Source organism: Cynocephalus volans, chromosome 1, assembly GCF_027409185.1.
Source record: "Cynocephalus volans isolate mCynVol1 chromosome 1, mCynVol1.pri, whole genome shotgun sequence".
Classification (NCBI taxonomy): domain Eukaryota; kingdom Metazoa; phylum Chordata; class Mammalia; order Dermoptera; family Cynocephalidae; genus Cynocephalus; species Cynocephalus volans.
This window is the reverse complement of record NC_084460.1, coordinates 31,985,028-32,007,804: the sequence shown is the minus strand read 5'-3', so window position 1 is coordinate 32,007,804 and position 22,777 is coordinate 31,985,028. Positions and strand designations below refer to the sequence as shown.

At 43.8% G+C, this 22,777-nt stretch overlaps 1 protein-coding gene across 2 annotated transcripts; it reads right to left on the bottom strand.

The window, feature by feature from the left end:
• Positions 1–365: 365 nt before the first annotated feature.
• Positions 366–20,425, bottom strand: AAR2 (AAR2 splicing factor). Of its 2 annotated transcripts, XM_063098356.1 has the most exons (6): positions 20,371–20,425; positions 20,046–20,109; positions 19,790–19,946; positions 16,793–17,604; positions 13,557–13,786; positions 366–1,737 (listed from the first exon to the last, which is right to left on the bottom strand). In XM_063098356.1, the coding sequence occupies exons 4-6, from the start codon at positions 17,544–17,546 to the stop codon at positions 1,570–1,572; spliced, it is 1,152 nt and encodes a 383-aa protein (XP_062954426.1). In that variant the 5' UTR covers positions 17,547–17,604; positions 19,790–19,946; positions 20,046–20,109; positions 20,371–20,425; the 3' UTR covers positions 366–1,569. The 2 variants fall into 2 exon arrangements, with proteins under 2 accessions (XP_062954426.1, XP_062954424.1); XM_063098354.1 differs by lacking the exon at positions 19,790–19,946 and having other exon boundaries at positions 20,371–20,419.
• Between the last annotated feature and the right edge of the window lie 2,352 nt (positions 20,426–22,777).

Sequence of the window (22,777 nt, the reverse complement as noted above, 5' to 3'; positions counted from 1 at the left end):
CAACGTTTCCAGGGTTCATCCATGTTGCAGCATGTATCTAGACTTCATTCCTTAGAATCTGCACTTTAAAAAGGCTCCCCAGGTAGTTTTGATGAGTGGGCTTTGAGGAGGAAAAGAGTAAATTCATACAAGGTGAGACTTCTGATTATTGTAAAGATACAGGGCCTTATCCCTTCTTCCGGGCGTGACTGTCTCAGGTGCCTTGCTGGGAACAGGAGACAACCCTGGCTGCTTGCCTCCTCCAGGAAAAACAGAGATTGCACAAGGCCTCCCGGACACTCTGTAGGAAGATGTTCGTCTATAGACAGTGGCCTGGCTGCTCTGGGAACTGGACAGATTAACTAAGAGAGATTCACACAAAAGGATTTAGTCTCAACTCAAAGACTTTAATGTACATTATACTCTTGGAAAAAGATCTCCAAGGAAACAAGTGGAACCAAAAGTCTTAACCAGCAGGGATTCTCACTCAAAAACCTAGTGTAACCCCTGCCTTGGAAAAGGATGGCACAGGGACTGTGATCATAGTACAACAGTTTGAGGTCAGGATGGCAGGGCCCGTGTGCCTGTCTATAGATGGAACTCTGCCTACACAGCATGATGGGCATACCCTCAGGACTCCTGGGAAACCAGAAGCACCACTACTCCGGTGACTGACAATTCCATAGCAGGGCTGGGAAGATTTAGGTTAACCAGGTCATCTCCAGCACTCAGAAGAAAAGGCACAAAAACTTCAACAGCGCCTAAGAAGCCTACTCAGGGCCTTCTTTTTGCTGTTGAATTTCCAGGTCATCAGAAACAGTCATAGTGGCTCTAGTGAGGAATGGGGACTTGTGGGAGGGTTGCCAGGTCCCACTTCTGGGTCTGAGGCCTCAGAATGAAAAAGATGGGAGGTGACAGTACCAGCAAGGCCCCTGAGGTCAGGGCCACACCACTCCTAAGAGATTACCCACTGGGGCCTCTGAACAGAATGGGGGATTGAGATGGAGAAAGCTACAGCTGACCACTTGTCAGACAACCCAGCTGTCTTCCTTGTTTCCCCCTTCCCAATCTGGGACTCCTGAGAGGTCACAGCCTGAGTTTCCCATCCATGTACTCCTGTTCAACAAGGGGCAGGCAGAAATTCTGGCTCATCTCTCCATCACTCTCAATTTAACATCAAAAAAGTCACAACTGATATCTTAGAACCCCTGGGCAGTCCAGGGTTTCTTGTTTTATAACATCCTATGGAATAAGCAATTGGTTCTCCTGGACTTTTGGTTCAATTTCTTCTCATCAGAAGGAATTTGGTTGCTATTGACGCAGATCTCTCCCAGGAGCTTCTGTCTGAAATTCAGTCAGGAAAGCACCAAGGCCAGGCTGACAGGGAACCCCCAAATGTGCCTTCAGGATGGATACAACCTCTTTGGCAAAGAAGAAACTTATTGGTGAAGGAGGGAATTCTGGCTCCATCTCTGTAGAACCCAGCAGGATGGTTGCCCTGGAGGGTCCCAGGATAGGATAGGTAAATGGACAGGCCAGGACTGCAGCTATGTGGGAAGGGGCCTGTCATGGCTGAGAGCGCTCAGCGAGTTAGCCAGTCTCAATGTCCTCAGGGAGCTCCACCACCACTGGGGCACAGTCCTCAGGCTCCGTGGCAAAGTCCCACCGGAACTTCTTGGTCAGGTGAGCTTGAAACTTTTCAGCTTTCTTCCTTAGGGTGGCATCTACGGCAACACTGCAGGCGGAGGAAAAGAAAACCTACAGAGAATAGAGGATAAGTCACTCCTAGAACACAGAGGGGGCCAAGAAAGCTGTGGAAATTTCCTCATGGTGTTCAGCTTCCTGGGGCGGGTGGATCAGCTGCTACTGGCACAGGCCCAGGACACCTGCTATGCTCCCCTTAAACCAAGAAAGAAGATCCAAACCCTGCTGAGACACTGGGGCAGGATTAGAACGGAAAATAACTATCCTGGGCAGAGATGCCCCATGGACAGTAAGACCAGCGGGGGCCATCACCCTGGCCCTGAACCCTGGGGAATCTACTAGGCACCTGGGCAGTCACTCGGAGGAAGAGGTAGTAACTACATCAGCTGGTGCTAAGAAAGGCTTGGAGGGGCTTATGAGCCCCTGCATCCCATAAAGTCCCAGGCCCTAAGCCAATAAGGCTAAATTGCTCCTCTAATCTTCTAAATGGGCCATAGGCTGCCATGGCTGTCTTAAAAGCTGTCTTTGATATTCACTTTTTTTATATTATCATTTTTTAAAGTTGTGGTAGAATGTACATATTATTTACCACTTTAACAATTTTTAAGTGTTCAGTTTGGTGACATTAAGTCCATTCAAAATGTTGTACAACCACCACCAACAACCATCTTGAGAACATTTTCATCTTCCCCTACTGGAACTCTGTACCCATTAAACAGTAACCCCCCATACTCCCCTCCCTCTAGCCTTTGGCAACCACCATTCTACTTTCTGTCTCTATGAATTTGACTATTAAAATACCTAATAAGAGTGGAACCACACAATATTTGTTCTTTTGTGACTGGCCTGCTTCACTTTCATGTCTTCAAGGTTTATCCAAGTTGTAGCATGTGTCAGAATTTCTTTCCTTTTTTAAAATTTATTTTATTTTATTTTATTTTTTTTAGAAAAGATGACAGGTAAAGGATCTTAACCCTTGACTTGGTGCTGTATCACGCTCACCCAGTGAGCTAACAAACCACCCCTATATGGGATCCAAACCCGTGGCCTTGGTGTTATCAGCACCACATTCTCCCGAGTGAGCCGGCCCCAGAATTTCTTTCCTTTTTAAGACTGAATAATATTCCATTGTATGGATATACAGGTTGAGCATCCCTTATCTGAAATGCTTGGGACCAGAAGTGTTTCAGATTTCAGTTTTTAGATTTTGGAATATCGTGGGAATGAGACCCAAGTCAACTGCAGCTAAAGGGGGTGGGAGGGTCTTTTTTTCCTTGGGGACACTGACATGACTGTGTGTTGTGTGCCTGTGTTTTGATTGCAACCCATCACATGAGGTCATGTTAAGTGTTCAAAGTTGCAGATTTTGGATTTTTGGATTAGGGATGCTCAACTTGTACCCATTTTGCTTATCCATTCATACATCCTTCACCATTTGGCTTTGCTTTGGACTGATGTCCCCCCAAAACTTAAGTCCCCACTGTGACAGGGTAAAGAGGGTGGGAAATCCTATTGTGATAATTGAAAGGTGGGACCTTAGTGATTAAGAGGTGATTAAGTTGATGGTTTAAGGTGGCCGTGGGCACAGTTCTGAGGGCTTTAAAAGGAGAGCACATGAGGAGTTCCCTCTTTCTGCTCTAAAGCCATTGTCTGCCATGTGAGACTCTTGTATTACTATAAAGCCACCACCAAAAAGACCCTCACCAGATGTGTTCCCTGGATTTTGGACTTCCCAGCCTCTGAAACTGTAAGCAATAAATTTCATTTTCTTATAAATTACCTAGTTCCAGGTATTTTGTTATAAGCAACAGAAATGGACTAATATGGAAAATTGGTAACAGAGAAGTGGCGTGCTGCTTATAACAAATACTTGAAAATGTGGAAGTGGCTTTGGAATGGGGTGTTGAGGAGAGGCTGGAAGAATCTGAAGGAGCAGGCTAGAAAAAGCCTCACTGCTGGTGAAAGTTTAGAAACCAAGAAAACCAGGGAAAGTTTGGAACTTCTTAGAAACTGGTTAAGTGGTGGTGAGCAGAATGCTGACAGAAATATGGACAATAAAGGCCATTCTGAGAAGATCTCAGATGTAAATGAGAAGGGACTTACTGGAAACTGGGGCAAAGATCCCCCTTGCTATCAACTGGCTAGGAACCTGGCCTCATTCTATTCATGCCCAAAAGTTTTATGGAATGTGGAACTTAAAGATGCTCAACCAGGGTATTTGGTAGAAGAAATTTCTAAGCAGCAAAGCATTCAGGAAGCCGCACTGCTACTTGCAATAGCTATACTGAGTTATGGTGGCAAAGGCATGACATAAAGCCAGAATTTATAATTAAAAGGAAAGGAGAGCGTAAAGATTTGGAACATTTGGAGCCTGGCCATGTGGCAGAGAAGCAGAGAGCATTTTCAGGAGAACAATTCAATGGTGTAGCCCAGCAACTGTTTGCTAAGGAGATTAGTACAGAAGAAAGGGATTATCAAGAGAAGGGAAAAAAGACCTTGAAGGCATTTCAGAGATCTTGGAGGCTGTGTCTTCCATTACAGGCCCAGGGGCCTAGGGAGACAGAATGGTCTTGGGAACAGGCCTGAGGAGCCCTCCACAAGCTCATTGCCCAGGGTCACCTCAAGATGCTGCTTTGCGCACCAGTACCCCAGCTGCTTTGGCTGCTCCAGCTGTGACTAAATTGGCCCCAGTTGTGGCTGGACCTGCAGCTTTGGAAAGTACAAGTTGGAAGCCTTGGCAGCACCCACATAGCGTTAAGTCTGCAGACTCGCAGAATGCCAGAGCTGTGGAGGCTTGGGAGCTTCCACCCCAATTTGAAAGGAAAAGCCTGGGGGCCCAGGAAGAGATCCGTCGCAGTGGAGGATTCATCACTGACAGTCTTCACTAGAGCAATGCTGAGCAGAAGTACAGGGTCAGAGTTGCGGCAGAGAAACCCTATCAGAGCTACGCCTAGTGGAGCCATGAGAGAGGGACCACCGTGGAGACTTCAGACTTGCAGTGCTACCAGTGTGCAACTCCAGCCTGCAAGAGCTGAAGCATGGCCTCAGACCAGGAAAGCCATAGAAGCAGAGCTGCCTGAGGACTTGGGGACCCAACCCTTGCACCAGTGTATGGAGGACATCAAACATGGAGTCAAGGTACATGATTCCCCAGCTCTGAGGTACAATGCCTGTCCTGCTGGGGTTCAGACTTGTTTGGGACCTATTTTACACTTTTCTTTTGGCCTATTTCTCCCTTTTTGAATGGGAATATGTACCCTATGCTTGTCCCACCATTGTATCTTGGAAGCAGATAACGTGTTTTTATTTCACAGATGGAACCCTGAGACTGTGGACTTTTGAGTTGAAACAACTTTGGGGCTATGGGGATGAGATGAATGTATTTGTATGTGAAAAAAAACACGAGTTTTGGGTGGCTAGTGGCAGAATGCTGTGGATTGATTTCCCTTCCAAAACTTTGTCCCCACTGTGACAGTATAGAGAGGGTGGGAAATTCTAATGTGGTAATTGGAAGGTGGGGCCTTGGTGATGAGGAGGTGATTAAGCTGATGGTTTAATGGTGGCCATGGGCATGGTTCTGAGGGCTTTAAAAGGAGAGTGCAAGAGAAGCTCGGTTTCTCTGCTGTAAAGCCATTTTCTGTCATGTGAGAGCCTGTATTGCTATAAAACCACCACCAAGAAGACCCTCACCAGATGCATCCCCTGGACTTTGGACTTCCCAGCCTCTGAAACTGTAAGCAATAATTTTTTTCTTATAAATCACTCAGTTCCAGGTATTTTGTTATAAGCAACAGAAACAGATGAATACAGAGTTGTTTCTACCTTTTGGCTATTATGAATAATGCTGCTATAAACATGGGTGTACAAAACTCTTAGCATCTCTGCTTTCAGTTCTTCAGGTATAGACCCAGAAGTAGAATTGCTAGATCATATGGTAACTCTGTTTAATTTTTTGAGGAGCTGACACACTGTTTCAAAGCAGCTACACCATTTGAAATTCCCACCAGCAATGAACAAAGGTTCCAAGTTCTCCACATCCTTGCCAACACCTGTCTTTTTTTTTTTTTTTTTTAAATAATAGCCATTCTAATGGGTATGAGGTAGTATCTCATTGTAGTTTAGAACTGCATTTCCCTAAAGATTAGTGATGTTGAGCATCTTTTCATGTGCTTATTGTCACTTATATATCTTCTCTGGTGAAATTTCTATTCAAGTCCTTTGCCCATTTTAAAATTTTAAAAAAATTTTTATTATTGTTGATGAGTTGTAGGAGTTCCCTATATATTCTAGATAATAATTCTTTATTTTGATATTCTTATGAATTCAGTTTCAAGCAAAACAAACAAGGTTGGAGGGCAGAACATTTTCCACATCTGAAACCCCATTCCAGAATGTCTGGATCCCGATCCCTTCTAAGAATAACTGCAAACCTATTACTCCACCGATCCTTTCTAAGAATAACTGCAAACCTATTACTCCATCCTACACTATTTTACTGTTTTCAGAGAAGTTTCAGAGTACCCAACTGGATCCTCACAATGCCCTAGGAAGACACACTAGACTGACTACTTTAAGGAAATGGAGGCTGAGAGGAGTTACATGACTGGAACAAAATTATCCAAAAGGGAAGGAATGGTTTTTCCCAGACTGCTTTCTGCTACCCTACAGGACTGCCCCACAGACACTGGAGCATGGGGCTGGCAGAAGCTCTTGGATCCACATCACCTTTGTGACACAGCTGGCCCTCAGACCTCCATGGAAGGATTCTAGGCTCCGGGGGACTTGACCTGACCAAGGCAACAGGCATCCACTGCAGCTAATTCTGGGGACAATACCCCTCCCACCTGCTTCTCTACTCTGTTAGCACTTTCAGTTGTTTGGAGCCATTCTGTTGGAGTGGCAGCAGTGGTAGCAGAGGCAGAAGGGATGGGGGCAAGGGAGAGTAAGGTACAAAACTTGGCTTCATTAACTTGGGAATCGGCAAAATACAGAAGTGGGAAGCACAGCCACAACAAAATGCCAGATCAATAAATAATTAGAGGAGCTATGTGATTTCGGTGGTTAGAGGGCAGCAAGGAAGCCAGTGTTGGACCTGTGTGTAGGCAGCTAATGGAGTCTACCATGGAGTACAGTTGAACTCTGGGGAGGGACCCAGTATGGGCAGCAGAGAAGCCTTCTTTCAAATAGTATGAGCTCTGGAGGCCATACACACCCCTGGGGCTGTCTGCAGAGGTCATGGGGAGCCTGCTGGGCTGAATGAGCAAAAGCCTCTTCCTGTTCCCCTTCTTCACACAGTAAATTGTACTATTCTCTATGCAGGCCCTCCTGTCCAGCCACGTTGAACCCAAACATGCTCTACTGCCTCCTCTGTGCCTCTATGCACACATACATTTCCCTCTGCTTTTGACACCCTTCCACCTCCTGTTTTCTCCTACTTCACCTAACAAATTTTTACTAGTAACTTACGCTCAGCTCAGACATCACATCCTTTAGTATGTCTTCCCAGATCAAGAATGGAACAGGTGCTCCTCTGTGCTCACCAAGCACCCAGGGTTACCTCGATCATTGCCTCAATCTCGGTAAGGTAATAGGCCATTTATTGCTAATCTCGTCCAAGAGACTGGGAGCAACTCCGAAGCAGTGATTCCTTCATACCTGCATTCCACACTCTTGGCACAGAGTCTGACACATAAAAAGGATTCATTAGATGTTTAATAAACAGAAGAATAAAGACGACCACAGGGGCTGGCCCGTGGCTCACTTGGGAGAGTGTGGTACTCATAACACCAAGGTCATGGGTTCGGATCCCATATAGGGATGGCCGGTTAGCTCACTGGGTGAGCGTGGTGCTGACAACACCAACTCAAGGGTTAAGATCCCCTCACCGGTCATCTTTAAAAAAAAAAAAAAAAAAAAAAAAAAGACAACCACAGGTTCAATGAAAATCCATTTTTGGTTCAATTTTGTACAGTGTTTGGCACCAAATAATTGCTCAATAATTATATGATGGTGCTGGAGAGAATAAGAGACTCATCCTAGGAAGGAGGTGGCTTATTCACTAGGCCCTTGAAGGCAGCTGTCTCATAAGCCATGTCCTTGTGACATGGCTCTTATAAAGGCATAGGTTGAAGTGAACTGCTCTAACCTCTGTTCCCCAAGCACTGTGCCTGAACCTCCCTTATGGCATTTCTCATACTGTGCTTGAATCACAGCCATCTGCACCCCTTAAGAGTAGGGAAGGGGTCCTAATTACCACCACATCCCACACAGCATATCGCCCAGGGCCTGGCTCAGAGTTAGGGCCCACAGGATGCTCACTGAATGACATGAGTGAGAGAGAGAGGCACTGTCCTTCATTTGGCAATGGCCAGCAGTGAGAAACTAGAACAAGCTGGGCTCACACTCATCCCCTGTCCTCCCCACCCACCTCTCAAACAGTGCTTGGGAGTAAAATCAACTAGAGGCAGGTACGACGAAGCCTTCAGTCTAAAAAATAAGGCTTCTAATTTGAAAAGTGCATTTTCCTTTTAAAAGAACTCGTCGATTTAATCTTTACTGCAAACTTGGGAGGTAGGAAACAGGAAATTACTGTTCCCATCATATAGACGAAGACACAAGGTGTGCTGCATCGCGCAGTGGTAAGTGCTGAGCAAGACCCAGTCCAAGCAATGATAACTCAACTTAATTCTTTTCCCTACCCAGCCCTTCTTCTGTCTTGACAGAGACTTAATACACCCTTGATATTTTTCAGCATCGCCTTGTGGGGAGCCATGGTGCTTCTGGAACTGTCTCCTCTGTAGGCCTCCAGGACCCAGGGCGCACGCAGACCAGGCTGACTTTTAAAAAAATCAACTTTAAGGGCTGGCTCGTGGCTCACTTGGGAGAGTGCAGTGCTGATAACACCACGGCCGCAGGTTCAGATCCTACATAGGGATGGCTGGTTGGCTCACTGGCTGAGTGTGGTGCTGACAACACCAAGCTAAAGGTTAAGATCCCCTTACCCCCTTACCGGTCATCTTTATGTAAAAAAAAAAAAAAAAAAAAAAAATCAACTTTACTGAGCTGTACTTTACACGCATTTAAATTCACCCATTTTAAGTGTTCATTTGTTTGGACAAATATGAGTGCTTCAAAAAGTTCACAGAAAAATATCTTTTGGTATCCAGTTCTGAGTTTGAGGGCCCATATAGATCTGTGTAACCATCATCACAATTGGGACACTAAACAGTTCTATCACTCCAAAAAACTCCCTAGTGTTGCCCCTTAGCAGTCAGACCCTCCCGTCACTCCTAGCCCCTGGCATCCACTGATCTATTTTTGATCCTAGTTTCATTAACTTGGTATTTTAAAAAACTCCTCAGCAGATTAATCCTGGATATTTAAAAAGTACTTTTGAAATAGGATAACATATTGCAAACAAATGCATTTATCTAAAACAAAAAGCAAATCCATTTGGTGTGTTTCTTGAAATACATAAAAAAAGTATTAACAGTTTAATCAATAAGTCTGTGTATTATAAAATTTTAAATTACTTTAGTCATAAATGTGAAAGTGCTTTTTAATCCAAGTTAAATGAGTTCAGTCAGGTCACCTTGAGAAATTCAAAATATCAAGACAGGTGGCTAAGTCACCATCTTATCCTATTTTTTGGCTAGAACAAAAAGATATTTCCTAATTTTTTCAATTCCCAAATGATTATTCAGTTTAGAATGAAAGTAGCCAGAGGCAGAACATTTTATTTCCACTTGCACTAGAAGAAAGTGATGTTAAAAGCAAGACTTCCAACATTGTCCAGGAAGGTGAAAAGCAGTAGAAATCATGTCTTCTGAGGTGAGTTTGAAGAATTTGGCATGTCTCATCTAGAGCTTTAATCATATATGGAGCCCACCATAGGTTTCAGAATTCAATGCTCAGCCTTGCCATCTATTAGCTCTGATGATTTTGGGCAAAACACTTTGACCTTCTTGAGCTTGTTTCCTCATCTGCACAGATGGAATTATATATCTAACTTCCATCGTTGTCATGAGGACTAAATGAGACAATGCACATTAAGCATGCAACAGTGACAGCTGATGCTAGGAGGTGTAGGAGTAGGTGTGTAAATTATCATAGCTGGTGTTAGGAAAAAATACTATAGACATCATTGCTGGAGTCAGTGTTTTCTCTCAAGAGTTAAAGATGGACACTGGCATTGAGAATACTGGCAAGAAATGAACCTGGAAAGCATATATGGCCTATTGTGACCAAAAGTACTTTAAAAAACAGGTTACATGACTATATGCCTAAGTGCTATGCAATCAGCAATAAGAATCCTTATTTTGTTCGTAACTCACCCTCTAACATACTATTAAATTCAGATTATCCTTTCGTTGGTTTTAAACAAATTATGGTGGCTTAAGTTGCTTTAAATAAAAGAAAAAACTGTGTCTATTTTTGTAAAACAAATAATTTTTATTCAAGCTAAACCCAAAGGATTTGTAAAAAGCAGTGGCATCTATTCAAAAAGGCCTCATATGGGAAAGTAAAAAAAAAAAAAAAAAATTAATAGCTGAGGCCATTACGTGGCTGATTTTATCCATGCTAATGTGACTGTCTTTAAGAGCTTACACATACAAACACCAGTTCCTCTCCGTGGGTAGTTGCCATTTAAGCTCCTAAGTAAGAAAGCCAGTTCCACTTACTTGACTACCTGGGGGGAGAGCAGGCGGGTGGCAGAGGAAGGCTTTTATGGGCTGATTCATTCAGTCACAAACACCCTAAGTAAGTGCCTCTATGTGGGGGAATGGATTCTCACTGCCAGGATGGCATCAGTGTGACTCTCCATTAAAAAAAAAAAAAAAAGCTTTGTAATATCCTCGTCCACATTGCACCTTTCGAAATCTGTCATTTCTCAAGCTCATGGTCAAATGCCCCTGTTCACATAAAGCCATTCCTGATCCTCTATCTCCTCTAATCTCAAACCCAGTCAGAACTGACCACTCCCTTGAGTGTTCCTAATGCCCTTTGATCAGACTGTTTATATCTATTGTATTAGGGTCATCTCTTTCTTGCACTCCATTATGCACGCTATCCATCACGCAATAACAAAAGTAAGATAAATGTTATCTTACAAAGTAAGATAAGTGTTAGGCCTTGACTAGGTGTTGAAAATAACCAGATGAAGAAAAAATAGCACTGTGTGAAAGGAGCCCACTGCTCAGATGGGGAGTCAGACAGAAAATATATTAATTTCAGCAAGCACAATTTGTGCAACATACCAGTGACAAGTACAAAGTAGGCTAAGAGTATGGAAAGGAGAGAAAGATTAGGGATGGCTTCACAAAGAGGGATGCCTTGAGGGCATGTAGTAGGGTAAGAAAGTACATATGCCGCAGAGCAAAAATCAGGTTCAGTCAAGAAGGCATGAAATGTGGGTGTAAAGTGTCAGTTATGCAAGATGAAAAGGTTCTGGAGATCTGCTGGGCGACATTACGCTCGCAGTTAAGAAAACTGTATTGAATACTTAAAAACTGTTAAGAGGGTAGATCTCACGACATGTGCTTTTTACCACAATTTTAAAAAATTTAGAAAAGAAGGCATGAAACAGCATGGCCTGTCTGAGAAACTGCAAGGAGACCACTGTCGCTGGAGTGATGGGAGAAAAGAGGGAGGTAGGAGAAGCTGGAGAACAGGATAAAAGCCAGATAAGAATGGGTCTTGTGACCAGTGTTTTAACTTTTAATTTTCGAGGCAATGAGGAGCCAATGAGAACTAGGATCAGAGCTGCATTTTGGAGCAGCAACTCAGGTGGCAGTGTGGGTGATGGATGGGCTAATGGGTAAGCAAGGAGGCTGATAAACTCTGATGCAGGCTAGGTGAAACCAAAAGGCCTGGGCTAGGGCAATGGTATTGGGGACAAGACTGCCTTCTAAAACACTTACTGCTAGTTCTAAGTCAGGAACTCTGCTGTTTTGCTCAGAGCTATATTCCCAGGTCTAGAACAGGGCCTTGTATACAGCAGGTGCTCGATAAATACCTGCTAAATTAACAAACGAATCCCTTGAGGGCAGGAACCCTGGCTAATTCATATACGTATTCCTCAACATTTTCAGCAGAATATATACAAAGGATGCTCAAAAACATGTTGATAATATTTTTTTAAGGGCACGTGTCCTGGATTTTTCCAAATGACATCAAACTTCCTTGGTGAAAAGTCCAATGACAGAATTTTTCCAACCCTCAGCTTTGAATAACCCACCAGGGCATCTAGCAATCCAGCTGGGCACTTTCTGCTTCGTAAATAGTTGCTGTCAACAAAGCCTCAGCAATTAGAGCTCAGCTGTTGGCTGTGCTGACAATGGTCAGGACAGCCAGTGACACTGTGGCCCTCCGGTGTTTGCAGGACAGCATCAACTCACATTGTGAGGGTAGCACATCATTCCCTCTGGCCGCAGCCACTGTCAGAGGCAAGGCTAGGCTGATGCCTCCTCATATTGCCCTGCAACCCACAACCAGTAACTTTGAGGGGATTTTCCCCACAGAGGAAGAATGAAGGGATTTAATTTCTCTGTTGTATCAAGAACCAATAAAAGGGCAATTTTGTAACTTTTCTCAGGTGGAATACACCAGGCTCAAGCCATCAGCTTGTCTGACTCCTCCCCACGGTCTGCAAAAGTCCTCCAGCTGCCAGTTTGAAGTCAGCTCTGCCTGCTCACAGGGACTCTCTAATAGTACACGCTGGTTTTAGAAAAGCATCCTGTACCTCTGAGAAACAGGCCCCTGATGGTGTCTCCACTAATGTCAGTAAGAATTCTTTCAGGGGTATCCATGTTGTATTCACTACATAGGGGCATAAGCACAGGTGTTAAGCCAACACTCAGGCCTGGGTACAAATCCTGACTTCCACTTACCAGCTGTGTGACTTTAAGTAGACGATTTAACCTTTCTGAGACTTAGTTTTCTCATTTGTAAAATGAGAATAATCCCCCCTGCCATTTAGGATTCCAAAGAAATTAAATGAGGGTACCCATATAACATAATAGATATGGTGCCTGATACCCAGCAGGCACTGCATTAATGCTTGTTCCTTTCCTTACCCTGGGTGGGAGTAGGAGGTTAGTGAATGGCCACCTTATACGCAGCAGGACTCATGGAGGTCTCACACACAGGGAGAAGAAAGCAGCTCAATGAGACAGAAAGTATGGAAATTGACAGCTAGCAGATTCTGCATCTTCTATACTTCAGAAAGTTACACAATGTGAATGATAGAGGCTGTCCCAAGTACATAAAGGAAACTAATCTGTTTGCAAAGGGAGGAAAGAGCACAGAATAAAGATTGTAAGTTGTTTGGAGTTTCTTTCCTAATTACCACTCATAATGAAAATTTAATTGCCAAGTTAAAAGCAAATTTCACTTTTTCTGTCAAACACACGCTGTAGAAACTGACACGTTTTGTTTGAACAGCAAATCAAAGTTACTTTAATGCTTAAATGAGATCTAAAGAGCTGCAGATGTTTCACTGGGAATAACAAGCTTCAAAACTCTAGCCTACTGAGTCGCAGCAACTCACAGCTAGAGGGAGAAAGAAAAGCTGTTTTGATCTGAGTAACCCAAAGGGATGGAGGGGATTCAAATTCCAAATACCCTAGTGCAGGCACTCTGGTGACAAGGTGGGCAGAGGATGATACAGAGAGAGGGTTTCTTGCTCAGAGGAGTTTACAACTGAGTAGGAGAGAGAGAACCAGGAAACATCCCAAGATTAGGAAACCAAAATTAAGAAAGCTTTGGGTCATGGAAGAATAACCAGAAGCAAAAAGGTAATCTTCCTGAGGGTGCTTTCATGCACCCTTGCCTTCATTCTGATCCACATGAGTGTGAGCCAAAAGACTGCTCACCTGTAAGGTGCTGGTGAGGAAGTTGTCTTGGGAGACAATATCTACAAAGAAGTCAGCAGGGATCTCACCAAGCTGGTGGTACAGGATGGAGATGAGGTTGATGTAGAGGGTGTGGTGCTTCTCCATGGCTGCTTCTGATCGACACAGGAGGTTCAGGAGCCGCTTCCAGTGCTCAAATGCTTCATACACATTCCCCAGCAGGAAACATACGAAGGCAAACTGGAGTTCACCTAAAAGGTGCAAAGAGGAGAAATGATCCCGAGAAAGAGGAGTACCAGTTTACTCTACCCTATGCTATTTACAAGGCCATCAATTCTGCTGGACTTCAGTTAACAGCTAGCCTTTTATCCTTGTCACTTGTGCAGAGCCTAGCATGGGATTTTGCACCTAGCAGGTGTTCAATAAATGTTTACTGAATTGCCATAAATTCAAGCCATGGGAGACGAAACTGTGTCTTTGGATTTCTGTAAAATCAGTCTGCAAGAGAAGCAATATTCCTCGTATTTGCCTTGCACTTTAAAAGTTTACAAAATGTGTCCATGGATATTATGCCAAGTGGATCCCAAACCTGGCTGCCCATTAGAATACTAGGAGAGCTTGGTAAAAGTAAAGCTGCCCAAGCCTCATCCTCAGAGACTCTGGCTGAGGTGAGATGATGGGACCTCAGTATCTGTAGCTCTAACAAGCTCCCCAGGTGATTCTGATGCAGATAGTCTGCTCCAGGGTCAGGGAAACAATGTATTACACCACCCAACCCTCAGCCCAAATCCAAGAGGTGATCAGGGAAGGTGATATTTACCTCATTTTATAGATGAGGTCAAGGGCTTGCCAGAGGTCACACATCTAATGCTTTGCAATGTGAACAACGGAAAGATAAAACAGATTTTCTATTGGGTGGGAACAGTTCTAGAGTCTCCCCAAAAAGGAAAATTCATAAGTACGTATTCCAGGGTTAGCCTACAAGCCAGATTATTTTTGTTTAATCACAGGGCTCTGTGATTTAATCTCCATGAGCAGCTTGGTGGCTAAGAGCATGGGATCTGGAGCCAAACTGCATGGATTCAAATCTTAGCTCTACCATTTAGCAGCTGTGTGACTTTGGGCAAGTTACTTAATCAATTTATGCCTCAATTTCCTTATTTGAGGGCTGTAGCGAAGATTAAATGAATCGATATTACCCTTAAAGCATTTAGAACAATACCTGGCACAAAGTAGCACTGAAAAATATTAGTTACTAAAACAAATACAAATATATCTTTATATTAGTTACTATTCCCAATTTCCACCAGACATCTGTCAAACAAAGAGACCTGATGATCCAGAAACCACTGTCCCTGGGCAAGCAACTGGGTCTCTGGTTGCCACAGATATATTGTAGCTGATCACATTCTCTTTGGGTTCAAAGGTGAGTGTAAATTTAATGAGGTATACAAACATGGGCCATAAAAAGAACAGCTGCACTCAATACCAAATACCTCTTTAAATGCATGGTCATGATTTCTGTCACATCCAGAGACCTGGAAAAACTAGTTCTCTGTTACTAAATTTGTGGAAGTTAAGTTTGATTTATGTAAATAGCTATCTGATCTAGATATTTTGGACGTGTGACCAAATTTTCAAAATATAGTCAAAGTTTCTCTGTATGATAGAGATTAATGATTTGCCTCTTTCGTTGGCCTTACCTGGTTAGTTAATAAAACTAAATATTAGCCTAATTTTTGCTTTTAGGGAATTTATTTAAGTTTATGCATTTCTGACCTCGTCTAAAATTAAATTATGATATCAAAAATAATTTCAAAGAGCTGACATGTAGATTCAAAGTTAATACTGTAATGGACATTTTCACAAGATATATTTTGAAGTGAAATGTTTGAGAGGTAGAAAACAAGATTTCTATTCATTTTTAAGCCAGAATTTCAAGAGTTACTTATTACAAGAAAATACTATGTGATGCATTAAGATGCACCCATTAAAATATCCCTTATATCATTAGCTGAGCCAATAATGTAAAAAGTCCTATATCAAATTTCTCACCAACCTTCCAATAGGAAAATATGTAAATTACCTAGACAATTTGTTAAAAAAATATATAAAGTTGTTAAAGATGTGACAAACATTCACTGTCATTAGTACTGAAGAAATATAAATAGAAACAAGATGTCATTTTTCAACCACCCCACTGGAAGAGGCCTTTGCTAAACTGCCATGCCCAAAGCTGTCAAAGGTGATGGGCAACACCTCCTGGACGCAAAACCTCCTCCTGGCAACATGCACACTCTGATCTAACAATTCTAACCCTAAACACACGTGTCAGTACACTCAAGAATGTCCATTAGATGATGTTTATAACAGGGAAAAATAGAAACATCTTAAAGGTTCATTGACAGAACTGGTTCAATAATTATGGAACACTACACAGCCACTAAAAAGGAGTGACAGTTTCAGTGACATGGAAAAATGTTTGTATTAAAGCAGATGACAAAAGAAAACAGCAAAAAGAAAAAAAAAAAAAAAAGAAAGCAGATTACAAAATAAAATACTGTAATCCTTCTTTTTGTAAAAAATCATATATACACATAAACACATATAATTGAATTTTTAAAACACTAAAAGTAAATACATAGAAACAGAAGGAAAAAAGATTTAAAGAAATATTTCTAGGGGGTGGGATTTGAAGTGAAGTCTAGTTTTTCTTCTATGATGAATATATATTATTTTGTAATAACGGGGAAAAGCAATAATAAAAACTGTAACAATTGGGGGAAAAAAATCACTGTCCTGTTCTAAGCCAGTAGAGAAACAACATCATGAGAGAGTCAGCCGCAAACTAAGGAAGCAGGTGCGGGGCTACTAGGAACACAAGTCTGGCCTCGGAACCCGAATCTCTGGACTCTGGTTTCAGTTCAAACACTCAGTTAGCTAAATCTTTTCTCTCTCTAGGGCTGGGCCATATCAGTGGTTACCAAACACAGGATTATGTACCAGGTTCACCTAGGATGTTTGTTTATTACATAGACAGACAGACAAATTGCTGAAGTCCCACTCTAGGGCTCTTGAATCAAAATCTCCAGGGGTAAGGGTAAAGATATATCTGTATCTTTAATGAGTATACTGGGTGAGTCTGCCTTCTAGCCAGGTTTAGTAACCACTGGAACAGATAACCCAAGATGTATTCCCTATTTTAAAACACCCATACTAATATCCTCCCCACTTCCAAAGAGTTTGTTCCTTCTCACCAAGCACATCCTGGGGGCTGCTGGGGAACTTGCTGAGCACAGTCTCCAGGGCATAGCTTAGGTCCATGCTATGCCTGGTTATCTCTGCTGGTGTGGCACCTTCTGGGAACATCTGTGTGGGCAGCTCTGAAAAGCGGATCTCTGTCCCAGCTCGGGGCTTCATTTCAGGCAGCCGTGCCAGGCCCTCTTGGTAGCTTTTGCACTCAGTGCCACAGCGGGGTAGATTCTGCTCCTCCCGGTCCTTGGTGTGCTTCATGGAGAGCACAGGCAGCACATCTGAGAAGGCACAGATCTGCCGGCTCTCGGGCTGCAGCTTCTCCATTGTGGCCTCACTGATGAAGTTGGTGAGTGAGATCCACTTCTTGAGCATGGCATATGGGTAAGGTCCCAGGAACTGGTCCAGCTCCTGGAGATTGGCCCTCATGGCTTCTACCTCAGCCTCTGGGGCTGGAGACAGGTCTATCTCTTCCTGGACTGCATTCCAGCGCAGGACCATCAAGCCCCGCTGCTGTAGGCTAAGGAAGAAGCCCATACGAGGGCCCAACTCCCTGGGATTGGCCTTGTCCACAGAGCTGTAGTGGAGGAAGTGGATACCTGGGGGGATCATCTTCACACCCCGGAACTTTGGTCCCACCTCCCAGGAGTTGTAGTCAATGCCAAACTCTGTCCCCTTCGGCATGTTCAAGATGACCACAGTGGCCCCTTCAAAGAAGAGGTGCTTGGCTAGCTCAGGATCCATCTGCATGGCAGCCATGTGGGGCCAGTGGTAGGTGACCAAAAGGAGAACCCTTCTTCCTTGCCTTCCAGAACAGCTGAAAAAGAAAGAAATCAGAGTTAATCAGAACTTGGGGAAGGATGCTTCATTTGTTGAGCATTCTCTATGTGCCAGATATTGAATTAGGTTCCTAACATAATTATCTCCCTTAATCCTCACCACAACCTTGCATCATTTTACAGATAAAGAAAATGAGGATCAGAGAAGATTTTTATATTTTGGTTTAACAAGCAAGAGCACTCACTTCACAGCTGGAAAGACATGAGTTAAAGAAAAGTGACATGCTCAAGGGCACACAAGGACCCAAATTAGAATCTGGGTACCCTGCCCTGCAGTATTCTTTCCACTGTCCATTCTTAGTATCTGCTCTCACATCTCTTTCTCACAATGGAGGATGAGGATGGAAAAAGTCTGGGTGGTTCATTCTAATCTAAAACTACGCCTAAATCATCTTAAACTATCATTCTGCCTAAAACCTATCGCTGGAGAGTGCCAGAAGATTTGGGAAGAATGATTAAATCAAGTGCATACCTAGTTTCCCATAAGGCTCAGGGAAGGCCCAGAAATGGACAGAAGGTAGAAAGTGGGGGTTCAGCATCTAAAATTCACAAAAGGCTAGGGGAGTGGGAAGCTTTTCAATGACAAATCCCTCTTCCTTTACTCATAACAAACCTAAACTCCGGGGAGTGAAACAACTTCCCAAAGTGCCCACAATCAGTGGCAGATCTGAACCATTCATCCAGAACGGATTTAGGTGGCAGGGCTGGCCTAGGATCAGTATTTTGAAGAGAAAGAGTTTAGAACACTTATTTTTACCTACCTCTGAACTATCCATAGGAACACACTGATAAAACTTCTAGAGGTGGACATTGCCTCTGTGGTATTTGTAAAAACGGTTCCAATGTGAACTAATTTAAACCAAACAATTATCTAACCTTCTAGTCCTAAGACATCTATCTATGCCATTCAACAAATATTCACTGAGTGCCTGATTTGTGCCAAGATCTTTGCCAGGGCCCAAAAGAAGCATCCACAGGATAAGATAGTAACTGCCCTCAAGGCACTTCCAATATAGCTAGATTTACAAACAAGACCCCCAAAATTCACAAACAGAAAAACCAGCTGCCTGTTTGTTTACTCTTTTTATTTTAAACAAATAAAACACTGCGGAGAGGAAGACCAATCCTTTTCCAAAAACATTAAGAGCATATTTTATCTTCTTTACCCAGAAACTGCTACAAATGACTTTCACTCTAAATCAGCATTTTTTTTTCAAACTGCAAGTCACAACCCATTAATGGGTTAAGAAATCAATTTTGAAGGTCTCAACTAGCATTATTTATTTCAAATAAAAAGAACATAAATTTTAAAATATCAGAATACATAAAGAGTAATTTGGATAAGTATTGTTTTCCACAGCTTCGTGGGTTTGTACTTACACTTGTTCATGACGTAAAATGTGTTTCTTACTGCAGGTCATAGTCAAAAAAGTTTGAAAACCACTGTTCCAAATAATTTGTATCTTCATCTTCCTACCCATAACCCTGAGTTCAGAAAATACTTAATAAATATTTGCTGAATGAACAGATATTCCATTTGTAATAACTGCTCATCAATTAGCCATTTTTCCTTTTGGTGTCTATGTGCTCCTCCTTGATAATGACATTTCTTTCATTCTAATTCCACCAGCCTGTAATTCTCTTCACTATATCTCCAGCAGCTGGCATATGGCCTGGCACAGAGGAGATGCCGGGGAAAGGTTTATTATTAAACATGCACAGAACTCTGCAGCCTACCAACCTGTCTCACTTAGAGCTCTGTGAGTTCCTCACAGTCCTGAAATGCAAAGTCACATCCACCCACCTCCCTAATCCAAGCTACATCATCCCTCACCCAGAGAATGTTTGCCCCTCAATTCATTCTCCACCCAACAGCCAGAGCGACCTTTTCAAGACGCCAGTCTCATCATGTCACCAACCACACTTAACACCCTTTTAGAAGCTTTCCATGTGGCTCCTGGGAAACAAAAATTCTTGCCATGATCTACAAAGTCTGGACCCTCGCAACCCCTCCAGTTTGTTTTATACCATGCTCTCCCTCCAAGCTCTCTGTTCCAGTCACACTGGCCTCTTTCAGACCCTCGAATTACAGGCTCTACCCAGGTAGAAAACTTCCCTCTCCACTCTGTCGAATCGTTTTTCTGACCTCAGCTCAATATTCACCTCCTCAGTAAAGCTTCCTTGACTCGGGGCTAGGTCAGGTCTCCTGTGATACACTCTCCCGGTGCCTCGTACCTTCCCATTTCAGTTATTAGGGTTGCAATTCTTCATGTTTGATTGAGGAGTGTCACCTCCAGGAGACTTGAGTCCTTTTGTATGCCTAGCACATATTAGATACTTAATAAACATTTACTTAATAAAAGCACAATGTCCATTTTGTAGACAAGAAACGAAGGCTCGGTTCGGGGAAAGATCTTACCCGAAGTCACGCAGAGAACAGAGCAGAACCAGATCAGGTACAGCCAACGTCTCCAGCCCCCAAGCTGTAAAGTTAAGAAAAAAAAGAAGTTACTCCGTGTTCCCTGGTAAGTCTTGGCGACGGTGTCTTTGGCGACCGCTTCTCAGGGAGAAAGGCCTCCAGAGACACCAGCGTCCCACCACCGGCCCACAGGCGGAGACGCGGCCGCACCGGTGAGGTGGGCCTAGATTAGGGCACTCCGCGATTCCAAGCCGAGAAGGGCGGTGGCCCGGCCCCACATACATCGAAAATAGAGGAGGAAAAGAGGCCCGGAGGCCCTACTCACCGATTCGTTCCACGGTCGGGTACCGCGACAGCGCACCGGAAGCTCTCCGCTTTGGCGCCGGATAGGAGCGACGGAGAAAGCGGTCCGGCGGAGCCTTCAGTCTTCGAAGAACGGTCCGCCCCTCAAGGTTCCGCACGATCGTATGATGCCTGTTGCTACTATAATTTTCTCGTTTTAGCCCCTGAATTGTGGATAACAACTTTCACTAAACTATGCATTTTTATATCTGCTGCCAGAATCACATCCACCTGCCATAGTGCTTTGCCCTCAAGCAGTCATGGTCACTGAAGCATGGTCAGGGTCATGCTACCCAGCAGCCACAGGCAGAAGCTCAGTCAGGTCCTGGTCAATCAATCTCTCTATCCGAATCACAGTATCACAGCTACCCTATTATCACCAAGTCCCAGTTTCCAGTCACACTCAGCCTTAGGGGAGAGCCTCAGAAACCCAACCTCCAGCCCAGAGAGAACCAGTCCCAGCAACAGCATAGTTACCCCATCAGTCCCTCCAGCCATGATCATCCAGTGTCCTGCAGACTTAGTCTGATATCTCAGTCAGGCTATAAGTACACACAGAAGGAAGGAACCTGCCTGGCTTGCTCTGCACTGTTACCCTGGAACCTAGCACAAAGTTAGGCATAAAGGCTCAGCTCAGTACAAATATTATACATTTAATTAATAACGACAGTAGTTTAGTATTAATAAATGGCTTCTATTTGTGGGCCTAGTCCTGTGCTAGGTAGTTGTAATCAGTAAGAGTTCCACCAAAGAAGCACAGCCAGTAGGAGATGTATGTTATTAGGCCTCATGGCTGGCTTAACATTAGCATAGCCATGTTAAGCAATTTTCCATCCTTCTTCCCCTCCCCTTTTCCTTTTCTGCTCTGGGAACTGGTCAGTGAAATTAGTCTTCTGGGAAGGGGCAAACATGACCGTTATCAGAGGAACATCTTGTGGGCTGTGGTAGCAGGCATTTGGGCTGGGCTGGGAGGAATGCTTTGTACTGATACAGTGGCAACATGAATCAGGAGCCTATGCCCTAACCAACCAAATGTTAGCTGACCACAAGGGCTGTGTCACCTTGCATACCACTGATTTCGAAATTGCACATTACTCTGCCAGAACCCTCAAAGTCTTATAAACCTCCTGCTTTCCTTTGTTCAGGGGAACTGATCTGATTCAGTCTCCCCTCTATGCTTGTGGAATAAAGCTGCTTGGATGAAATAGCACCTGGTTAGGGTTTCTCTCCCTTTTCCCCATCTTGCCAAACCTAACATATATTAAGTGATTTGTTGCAAGGAATTGACCTATGTGATTGTGAGGGTTGGCTAGTCAAGACCAAAATCTGTAGGGCAGGCCACTTGGATATTATTTCTAATCCTTACACTAGCCCTAGTAAGTAGGTATTAATATTCCCAATTTACAGAAGAGTAAACTGAGGTTCAGAGAAGTGCCACACAGCCAGAGTGGCAGAGCTAGCATGCAAAGCAAAGTCTGACTGGCTGTTTTTGTCTCTATGCTGCCACTCCTTAGCTTGTCTGTCATACTTCCTCAGTCACAGCTGGACACGCCAATCTGTCTCAGTCAAAATTCATCTCTTAGTGGGTTGCAGACTAGACCAGGCCCTGCAGTCACGGTTAATCATGATAAGCTGCTGCAAGATTAACCAAAGACAGCCTCCATCAGTCACAGTCATGCATATCCATCTCAGCCTGTCCTGTCAGTTCTATTTCCTGCATGAAGTAGCTCAGCTCCCTCTCCACCCCTCCCCACTCCTAGTCTTAGGCGCTGAGCTCCGTGGTCTGGTTTCTGAGCCTCCCGTTCCAGGTGGATTCCCCATTTTCTGAGATTCCAGGGCACTGAATGTGAGACATTGAGGCTATAGATGGTGGCCTGGGAATCCCACCCTGTGGGTTGCATGTCCATCCAGATCAGTTTCTCAACCTTGGCACTACTGACATTTGGGGCCAGATAATTCTTTCTTGTAGGTGGCTGTTCTGTACATTGTAGGATGTTTAGCATCATCTCTGGCCTCTACCCACCAGGAGCCAGTAGCACCTCTCAGTTGTGACAACCAGGGATGTCTCCAGACATGGCTAATGTCCCCTGGGGGAGGGGCAGAATAGCCTCCCACCCCATCCCAGTTGAGTAATACTGATGTAGGTGAACCAGCCTGAGATTATTCCCAAGAAGCAGAGAGGCTGGCCCTGTATGTATGGGAGATAGAGACACAGATCCACGGTATGTGGGGCCCTCAGGTATCATGTAGAGACCCAGTGTTTGCAAACCAAATCCTATTCCAGAACCGCAGGAGTCAAAGATTGCTAAAGGAAGCCTACAAGGAAAATAGAAAAGGAAGGATTCACAAAGCTCCTCACAGTAATTGCTTCTGACAACGGACAGGAATCT

Excerpts from the sequence above, each read along its gene's own strand:
- AAR2 (XM_063098356.1), bottom strand. The coding sequence starts at position 17,546 with ATGGCTGCCATGCAGATGGATCCTGAGCTAGCCAAGCACCTCTTCTTT. Across the intron at positions 13,787-16,792 it reads CAGCCCCCAGGATGTGCTTG|GTGAACTCCAGTTTGCCTTC; the intron begins GTGAGAAGGAAC and ends TGCACCTTTTAG. Across the intron at positions 1,738-13,556 it reads TCCTCACCAGCACCTTACAG|GTTTTCTTTTCCTCCGCCTG; the intron begins GTGAGCAGTCTT and ends TATTCTCTGTAG.